The 10,452-nt window shown below is 37.6% G+C and overlaps 1 protein-coding gene across 1 annotated transcript in view; it reads left to right on the top strand.

Annotated features, from left to right (window-relative positions):
• LOC131797927 (plastin-2-like) overlaps positions 1–8,889 on the top strand; it is a 9,308-nt gene extending 419 nt beyond the window's left edge. The window contains exons 2-13 of the mRNA XM_059115592.2: positions 63–218; positions 1,851–2,116; positions 3,141–3,357; positions 3,937–4,122; positions 4,271–4,345; positions 4,451–4,531; positions 4,909–5,047; positions 5,483–5,571; positions 6,058–6,250; positions 7,136–7,245; positions 7,730–7,873; positions 8,057–8,889. Coding sequence (XP_058971575.2) covers positions 63–218; positions 1,851–2,116; positions 3,141–3,357; positions 3,937–4,122; positions 4,271–4,345; positions 4,451–4,531; positions 4,909–5,047; positions 5,483–5,571; positions 6,058–6,250; positions 7,136–7,245; positions 7,730–7,873; positions 8,057–8,209 — 1,809 coding nt within the window. The 3' untranslated portion in view covers positions 8,210–8,889. The remainder of the gene's footprint in view (positions 1–62; positions 219–1,850; positions 2,117–3,140; positions 3,358–3,936; positions 4,123–4,270; positions 4,346–4,450; positions 4,532–4,908; positions 5,048–5,482; positions 5,572–6,057; positions 6,251–7,135; positions 7,246–7,729; positions 7,874–8,056) is intronic.
• Positions 8,890–10,452: the final 1,563 nt, after the last annotated feature.

Here is a 10,452-nt window from a genome sequence, read left to right on the forward strand (position 1 = left end):
TTGCCTGAGATTAGTGTCGGTGACAGCAATATTAACTTCGACTTCTGTCTTCTTCATCAAAGTTCGATTTAGATAAAAATGGCCATATCACGACTTCTGAAATTGGAGAAGTGATGAAAGCTCTTGGCGAAAGTATACCCGGCTACAAGATACGAGACATCATTAAAGAAGTGGATATAAACGAAAACGGGACTGTCGAATTTACAGAATTCTTGGAGGTAAGCGATCAATTTTCTGTTGAATATCGGAAGTGGAAGCTCGAGTATGTGCATTTGGTCGCCATGAAATACCAAAGTTTGTTTTACCTTCCGAAGTGTTACACCTCTAATCAACGTTCTAATGGGTTGGGAGTAATTACTTCTGCAACATATTTCGCATGTAAATTTACAAGTTATAGATAATTAACTGCATTTTAGAGAAGATTACGGTTGTATTCAGTAATCTTCATTCGAAGGCATGAATTACTCTCGGTGAAAACGAAATTGTTGTGGGTTTTGCTTCATCGCACATGACTGGCAGACTTCAAATTCTGTTTCCTTAATGGTCAACCCTCAGAAATGCAATTAATCGCCAGATCCGTGTCAAAAGCTAACAATGATGTTAATTTGCTTTGGTTTTTTTTTAGTTCGTGGAAAGTCCGTATTCATTCTGAATTCAAAATTCTTTACATTGATTTTCTGGAAAAGTTTTGTCTTTACACCTGTCATGGGAGTCCAGGTGTGACCTCTGTTCTCTTCAAGTGAAGTTTCAGATCCGTCTTCTCCTTACATCACTAGTCAGGATATAAGTCAATTGTAGTGACAATAAACATAATTTAAGAAAAAAAAGGGTTGAGAGTCAACTCCAATTTTCTGCCAAATATTCTCATGTAGTATAAAGCACACAGGTGAATGGTGCTTTTTGTGCATGCTGATTGGCTATGTTGGAGGTGATTAGCAGAGAAGAGTCAAAATTGTACCTCAAAACTTCAATTTCTGACCATTTTGTGATATATACAGACAGAAGAAAATTGATTTTTTCAGTTTCAGTGTAGTTCATATATATACCAAAACAGTTATTCACTTTGATGTTGGTGAAAGTCATGGAAATTTACCTTTACATTTGGTGGATAACTGTTAATGATTGAGTAGATCACAGATTTGTCAGTTACCTGAAGTCCATTCTTTGCGAGGCTTTTGAGACAGTAATTTTCAATTGAATGTCCAAAGAAATCAAATATTGAACCAGATTGGTATGTCTTGTTTCTATTGGCTGATGTAATAGTTTTTATTATTGGGGTTTGAAACAATCAACTGAAGAGTGCTCGGTTAGAATGGAGGATTACTGATCAACTTTTGGGAATTGTAGGTTAACTAACTTGACTGTTTAATTCCCAAGATCACATTAGTAATTCTCCTTACCGCCTGCCAAACGATTATCACTATGTTAGTTTGGAGAATTTGAGATTGGATCGATTAGTAATCCCATAATTGACAGTTTACTTTATTCTCATCACTTGTCTGAATGATATTGTATAGATATAGTAAGGAGAAATTCTTTCTTGGTCACTCACGGGAGTTAAATGGTTAATAATAACCACTTCACCCTTTAAACCCCCACCCCCAAGAGTGATTAGCATCTAATTTCTCCTTAGAATATCGCCCTGAATCAAACATTTAGGTCATGAGTATCAATGAAATGACCACTAGAAAAGAAGCCCTTGATTGTTTGACAAATTCTCCTTATCAGAACCTTTGGAAATGTGTTATGGTGTAAAGAGTTAACCAAAAATGTTCATGGCCTCTGCTTTGAAATTTTTACCTGTAATAGTACTGCAAGGGTATAAAAATTCCACCTATTTTTTCACCCAGATTTACAAGAAAAACAGCAAGAAATTTTCAGCAGGCACAGAATTCAAGAAACTTATAAAGAAAACAGAGAAAGTAGAGATTTCAGGAGGGACATCTGAAAGTTCTGCCGAAGGCACCAAGCATACATTAGCAGAAGCTGAAAAGGTAGCATTTGCCGACTGGATCAACACTGCCCTGCAAGATGATGCAGAGGCAAAGGCTTACTTGCCTATGGATCCTGCAACCCAAGACTTGTTTGTTAAGATCAATGATGGAATCATTCTTTGGTGAGTAATGTTGTTAAGTACATTAACTCTCCTGTGACATGCTGCTTCATCTTGTAAGATGCTCTCCTTGATAAGGGGAGGAAAATGTTGTGTTACAAACTGGTATGACTACTGAAATGAGACTAGTTATGTCATTCAGGTTTTTTTTCAATCTCTCCAGTGTATGATCCACTAAAGAACAAGGTATCAATACAATAAAGCGATCATTTATTAACCCTTTATGTCCCACTTGTGACCAAGACAGAATTTCTCCTTACATTATCAGTATGATATCAAGCAGACAAGTAATGAGAATAAAGAAAAATATCAATTAGGGGATTATTGGTCAATCCAATTCCATATTCTCCAAACTATCATCACATAAATTGTATGGCAGACAGTAAGGAGAATTAATCATGAAATCTTGGGAGTTAAAGGGTTAAAGTGATAATCTTTTGATGAAATTTTGGTTGATTTGAATTGGAAGAACTTAGTCATTAAAAGGCTAATTTGTTGGTTGGAGCTCTTAGTTTCTTTCTTGTGTAAAACGGTGAGCAGTAATCTTAGAAATGATGAAAGCAAGCCATCTCTATTAGGGCTACTGAGTAATTATTGTAAGCAACAATCCAGCTAAATATCAATTTAGTACCAAAATGAGTTTTAAAGAAAATGAAGAAAACATAACATGTTGAAAATTTTTTTATAGGAGGGTTTAAATAAAATGCATGGAGAAGGTGGTACCTTCTATACTAATAACACCTTGAAGAAAAATGAAATAGTCTTTAATCCTAAAATCAATATGCATCTTCTTCATACTGTTCACCATATACTTTCTGAGGTTCTGACAAGGATAATTTTTTAAATGATCCACAGCTTTATTGGTTGGTTATAAGTTCCCTCACACTGATGACCTCGAAGGCATTAGTGTGATAGGGGTGATATTGTAAGTAGGAATTAGACTCCAGTCACTCTTTGGGGTCAATTGGTTGAGTATTCTAAACACGCAGTTGAATATTGTTCCAATGGAAGCTTTTTTTATTTTCAGTAAAATGATCAATTTGTCTGTAACTGACACAGTTGATGAACGTGCCATTAACAAACCAAAGGGAGGAAAATTGACCATTTTTAAGATTCATGAAAATATGACATTAGCTCTGAATTCTGCGCGATCCATTGGTTGCAACATTGTTAACATTGGAGCAGAAGATCTTGAGAAAGGAAAGCCTCATCTTGTACTGGGTTTGCTGTGGCAGATCATTAGAGTAAGTGTGTGGGTTTGCTGTGTAGTGTCTGTAATTTATATTTCTATTGTGCAAAGCTAAGCATTCTTGTTTTTCATTATTAAGTGCCTGTTACTGGAATAATAATGTAATAATGTTCTTGAGCTGATCTCTTAACTCTTTAATCCCAAGATACAATTGTTAATTCTCCCCTTAAGCTGCTACCCATTTGTAAAATTAAATTATTCATGAGAATTTAGTGTAAGATCACAACCTCTACCTGATAAGTTTGAGTATTCTCATTACCTGGAAGTTAAAGGGTTAAAACTATCACCTGGGCTAGTTTTGTTGTACAATTTACATGCTTTTTTGTAACATGTATCAAGAAGTAACATTTGTGGATGAAGGGGACTTTGACTCATAAAATGACTTAAGGTCACCAAATGTCAGCTTTGAAAAAGTTGAGCTTGAAGCTTGGGGTAATTCATTGTGCTCTGCAAGGTTATTAACAGGAGAATCTGTTCTGATATTGATACAATGAGTTCAGCTTACAGCCCAAGTTGCAAGTCCCTTCTTCTTGAATCTATCAATAACAATGACTTTATTGATTTGAAAAATTAGATTGGTTTGTTTGCAAACATCACACTGACAAATGTACCTGGCTTGGCCCGTCTGCTGAGGGAGGGAGAGACACTGAAAGACCTGATGGCTCTCTCGCCTGAAGAAATCTTGTTAAGATGGTTTAACTACCATTTGGAAAAAGCAGGCCACCATAGACGAGTGAAAAACTTTAGTGAGGACATCAAGGTAATGCCATATGAAATTTATTGATCTCATTTATTGCAAGTGTTGACCTTTACATGAGAGCCATTTTTGATGTTTTCAACACAATTTGGAAGATAAATGAGTGTTTGACTTTCTCTTACTTCTGTAACTTCCTTTCTTTGCTTTGTAGGACTCTGAATGTTACTCAGTCTTACTGAAACAGATCACTCCTTCCGAGGTTTTTGTTGACAATAGACCAATGAGTGTAAGTTATTTACTGAGAAATAAAATGTAGAATGAGTTTACTTGTCAATAAAAGAGTGCTAGTGAAGCTTAAATTTTATTAAGCTTTTTTCTGACTTAATTGTAGGAAAAAGATCATAACAAGAGAGCTGAAAAAATGCTGCAAATGGCAGATCGAATCGGCTGCCGAAAGTTTGTGCGAGCAAAGGTAAGATGTTTGATTACGTTGAAAGTTTAATTTACTTTAATTCAAATGGGGAAAGATGGCAGACCAGGCACAGGTTTGGCTAGGTGTTGGCCCTTATTGACAGCTCTGAGTTCTGTAAGGAAAATTATTCAAGGTCATTTATTCAGTTATTAATTTCATTTCAAACTGATACTGATGTAAAGGTGTGATCTGAAAGCTGGTAATGACCCTTGGATACTGTAGGTACATTTACATGTTGGTCACCATCTGCATTGGGTTGGAGATGTGTGTGCAGGTGTACTGAAAGCCTAAATTTAAAGTGCTTAATTTAAAGCTAAATTTGAATCTTTGGAGGGGTGGCTTTGATACTGACCCATATCAATATGTCATTCTCTTAGGATGTTGTAGCAGGTAACTCCAAGTTGAACATGGCCTTTGTTGCAAACTTGTTCAACCGTTACCCTGCCCTGCCTCCAATGGATGCTGAGGAGACTGAGGAACTTGAAGAACTACGTGAGGAAACAAGAGAAGAAAGAAGTGTGTGAAATTTATTTTAAGTGTCTGTAGTGTGTTATGGCATTTTTGAGAGCTTTTGTGTCCTTCTGCTGATAGATGTACAATGTACAGGTGTACATACACATATGCACCTGTATCTTCAGGGTGCACTGTGGGATAATGAAATTTATTTAATCATTTGAAATTAATTATAATTGTGATTTGCTGTAAAAATGAACTTATTAATTAACCCTTTAACTTCTAGAGGTGATTAAAATGTCACTTCTCCCTACAATATACACGAACTATCCAGCACACAGGTAAAGAGAATACTCAAACTTATCAGGTATCAGTTATTATATTGATGTAGCACTAAGTTCTCTCAGCTAATGAGCATGGGAATGTGTTGCAGCTTAAGAGGAGAATTAACAATTAGATCTTGGGAGTGAAAGGTTAAATGTGATGATCTATTTACAGCCTTCCGTAATTGGATGAACAGCATTGGTGTAAATCCCTACGTGAACAATCTTTACAGGGATCTTTGCAATGGATTAGTTTTGTTACAGGTTAGTTTTGAAGTTTGCATTTCTCTTAAATTTAGTGAAACATTCTGTCATTGGCTGCCATTCTGGTGCACTTGTGATCCTACTTGCTTTTTACACAAGCACTGCTTTTGAAAAGATAACATTACGCTTAATGACCTGCACAAGAGCAATTAGGATAATAGTGCTTTTTGATTATGGGTTGTCAAAGCAAAACCAAAGTAATACCAACAGCTATTCAGAGAAAGAAAAATAACCTTGAGAACCAATTCAAACTCAGAGTAAAAACAAACAAACTGCCTTAAGTGCAGGAAAATGCAGGTGACCAAGTTGTGATTGAGTCAGTATGGCATCTGATTGGTTGAGATGGTGGTACAAGTTGTGTGGACCAATCACAGAGCAAAGTAAAAAATACCAAAGCAATCCAAGATTACTTTTGACAATTAACTGAAAACTGCCCTGTGTTATGCGTGGATCTGCAGTCAGTTTACATTTTGTCACTTTTTCCAGCTGTATGATATCGTGAAGCCAGGTAGTGTCGATTGGGACAAAGTCAACCGTCCTCCATTCAAACAGATGGGTGGTAAAATGAAGCAATTAGAAAACTGTAACTATGCTGTTGAAGTTGGAAAGACATTTAAGTTTTCACTGGTTGGGATTGGGGGTCAAGATATTCATGACTGCAACGAGACCCTAACTCTTGGTAAGACTAAATTTAAGTCAAGAAATAACCATTCTTTTTTGAAGCCATACGTAGGCTAGCAGTGTTTCACTTAAAATAGGAAGCGAGCTGAAATATATTTTATCTTAAGCTGTTGCAAAAATCTCCCAGATAAGTCCTCCTGATAAAAAGTTCGCATTTTAGCCCAGTTTTTGGACAGGGGGACTTTAAAAAAAACAACTTGTTTAATTTTTCCTCCTGCATTGCCCACACTGCCTGGTGATTTTTTTCTTTTCAAATATTACATTACTTTCCCCGTTGTGAATCAAGTCCTCTTTGCCAACCAATTTTTATTCACTCTTGTTTCTGTTATAAAAAGTTCGTCAATGTTTTTATGTATTCGTGGTATGTCAAGGGCCATTGTTGTTGTTCCCCAAGAAAAAATGATCGTATATCCTGATCACGATGAGAGTATTCTCGAGAAAAACCTCTCTCGCTTCCCGCCATGATCACGACAACTTTAGCTGAAGAAACAGAAGGACAAACAACTGTTCACTTGTCTCTGATGATGACTTCCGATATAGTTGTCGTAACATCAGTTATTGCTGCAGACATCAGTAAATTTCGGGACTTCTCCCACCCGGACTATCAAATAGCACGACCGAATGATACCCCAGGATTCAGACCATTTGCTTAATTAAGAAGAAAAGTGTTTTGCATTTAAATCGAAGAAAAAAATCACATTACTTTGTTACTTCACTTTACACGGGAAGTCCGATCAGGCCGAAAAACCATCCCCACCCACCTACCCACTCCCCCTCGTAGATGCCAAAGAAATCACAACTCACCCACCCATTCTTGGTCAATTTCCTAGTCCTGTTACTCGTCTTGTTTTGCATTAATTGACGATAAGCCTTGTTTTGATAGCCGTTGTGTGGCAGCAGATGAGAGCGTACACCCTTGCCTTGCTCTCAAAGTTGACAGAAGACGGGAAAAAGATTGAGGATAAAGACATTGTTGAATGGGTGAACGAAAAAGTAAGTGAAGACGGAACACTTCGACCGTGTGTTGTGCTTTAGAAGTGCGTCAATCATTTGAAGCTATTCCATACGAAAAGAAATTCCATCACAAATTAAAGATAATGATAATGATAATTCGTGTCTTCGTACTATTCGCGCTCGGGTCTTCATGTTAGCGCTGCAGGACGCACCTTTTTCCGCCCTCGGAAGATTTGAGACAAGTCTGTAAGAGGTTTCCCGAGGGCCTGGTACTCAGTGCTAAATCTCTTGCAAATCTCTTGCTGGCTCACGTTGCTCGAGGGCTCATACTTTCCCGCGGGCAAAGAAACGCTCATGCCTAAACACCAATGGTGAGGGCCTGGTGATGAGGGCCTGGTCGCAAGTTAACTCGGGTCATAATTTGAAGGGAAAAAGGGATAAGCTGGCCGTACTTTATCCTACGGACCTCGAACTTGCTTAGAACTGAAGAGGTATTTACTTGTGATCTGTGAATTATGTTTAGTTAAAAGAAGCAAACAAAACAAGCAGCATCGCAAGCTTCCAGGATCCCAACATCAGCACCAGCCTGCCAGTTCTGGATCTTGTTGACGCCATCAAACCTGGAATGGTGGAATATGACATGGTATCTGCAGGAGGAACTGTCGAGGTGGGTAATTACTTGAAACATTCAAAACATGCTCCGTGAGAAATTGTTTAAGCTAAACGCGAGTTAATGGGTAGTTGGGTCCTTGTGGGAGTAATGGTATTGTGATTCAGTGCCACCTTTTCTGGTGAATATTCTACAAGATGGTGAAATTTAAATGTTTTCCCTTTCTGTCATGTGTCTCAGGAGAAACAGGAGAATGCCAAATACGCTTTGAGCGTCGCCCGAAAGATTGGTGCCACGACCTACGCCCTTCCCGACGATCTGGTTGAAGTGAAACCCAAAATGGTGCTGACAGTTTTTGCTTGTCTCATGGCTACCTCGTTGGCGTTGAAATAGACTTAAAAACAAACCCAAAGTCCTAATTATTCTTGTTTCCTAGCGCAATTGAAATTCAATAATTTCTTTTTTAATTTACAAAAAAGATATGTGAGTGTAAGGTAAATACTGTTGCGTTGTAAAACATTGAGTTGAACACAAGGGATTACGGTGACCACACGCCCACTAAACTTTCGAGATAATAAAAAAAATTGTAGGCATATAAATGCGCAAAATTATTTAATTTAGACACGGTTATTTAGTTTGCAAGAAACTTTTTTAATAGAAAGCAGTCTAAGTATTGATAATTTTGTCCGCTCGGGGAGATCTTTTTCCGCCCCTTGGGTTCATTCAATGGAATCAAGTTGTTCAAACAAGTGTTTAAGTTGTGTTCGAGAGTAAAGTTTTCTTTACTTTCGCACCAAGAATTTTGGGGGCTCGGTGAGATGAAATTCCTAGATCAGTGGTCGCTTTTTATATAATATTGGTGAGATGCGTGGAGGCGTATGATAAACTGAACAATATTGTTAACTTTACATAATTAAGACATTTTCTATCTAATAGGTAATTTGAAAATGTTTCATCCCCAAAATATTTTTTGCACGAGTCTTCTCTTTGAATTTCTAAACTTTGTAAATCAATTTTTGTATTGTATAGCGTGTGGTTCTCGTCCCTTGATAGCCTAATAAAATGATTTAAACAAAAAATTGCCATCTCTATTTCTATCATCATAGCCCAGAAGCATCACGTGCAGGAAGTTTGTCACTATGAACCCAGTTAAACAGTCCCAGGCTGCCATGAGTCTCCTTTTGTCTCAGAGGTAGAGCATCCTAACTACTCATCGAAAGGTCTTAGATTCGACCTCTATTGGCGGCACTCCGAGTTCTTTTTTGCAATGCATTCCTGTGTGATCATCCTTTAACTCAAACCATTGTTCAGTAGACAGGAAGCTTTTTTCTATTTTTACACGCGAAGTCTACCTCATCGTCCATCTTTTTTGGGGCGTGTTTATTTTTCGCAACAAGATTGCTTATGAAGGTGAGGCAAGAGAGACCGCACCCATCCGAGGTGCACTTCTGATTTGGCAACAGACAGTTTCTGATGCATTTTCGGCAATAATTCACTCGAATATTTCACGGTAGTGAGAATTAACTTCAGTAAATTCTAATACGAACCACAGCTCACGTCTCGAGAAAAAGCCAACGATGATTCATGAACGCGTCACGCGTTGTGTGACTCGGTGTTAAGTTACGGGAGGAACCGTTGAAAATTTTAACACGTTATAAGGCATAGTATGGGGAACGACATATGGTCGATTTACAACGATAAATATTTCGAAATCTGAATATTTTACACGTAAAATCAATAAAAACTTACTCATGCCCTGTGTATCCGTCAAAGTTTCTAGCGATTTCTGCTGTTTTAAGCTTGCTTTACCATCACTGTTATCCATGTCAAAAGACGTCTTTTGACATGGTTAACAGTGGTGGTAAAGCAAGCTTAAAACAGCAGAAATCGCTAGAAACTTTGACGGATACACAGGGCATGAGTAAGTTTTTATTGATTTTACGTGTAAAATATTCAGATTTCGAAATATTTATCGTTATAAATCGACCATATTTCGTTCCCCATACTATGCCTTATAACGTGTTCAAATTTTCAACGGTTCCTCCCGTAACTTAACACCGAGTCACACAACGCGTGACGCGTTCATGAAATCATCGTTGGCTTTTTCTCGAGACGTGAGCTTGGGCGTATGGTAAATCTAATACGAACCACTCTCAGTTAAATATTGAATTGACATGTAGAGGTTTCATAATGCACTTTGATTGGAAATCTTCGCTAGAATCAGTTTTCCCCATTTGGATGCAATTTCCAGTCAGCTCTGTGAATCAGCTATATTAAATGCGGCGTACAAATATGGTCAAAAGAATTGCATCATTTTATTAGCTTTTGGAATTGTATTAGCTCCCAAACACGCTTCCTTGACAACTATACCAATGATTTTCCAGCCAGGCATAAACTTCTCGGCAGTACATTGGTATATTACTCACAGTTGTGTCTGGATTGTAGACTAATAACCAAACGTCACGAGCAAATCAGAATTGAGTAGGTGAGTAAGTGAAGTTTAGGTCCGTATCTAAACCTCAAAATAAAACAAAAATTCGTACCATGCGGTAAAATGGGATGCGGCAAGTTGTCGAAAACATGAAAAAGCTGTACCACGCTTCATTATTAAGTCACGGTTTATTCACTTTAACGAT

Source organism: Pocillopora verrucosa, chromosome 3 (assembly GCF_036669915.1).
Source record: "Pocillopora verrucosa isolate sample1 chromosome 3, ASM3666991v2, whole genome shotgun sequence".
NCBI lineage: Eukaryota > Metazoa > Cnidaria > Anthozoa > Scleractinia > Pocilloporidae > Pocillopora > Pocillopora verrucosa.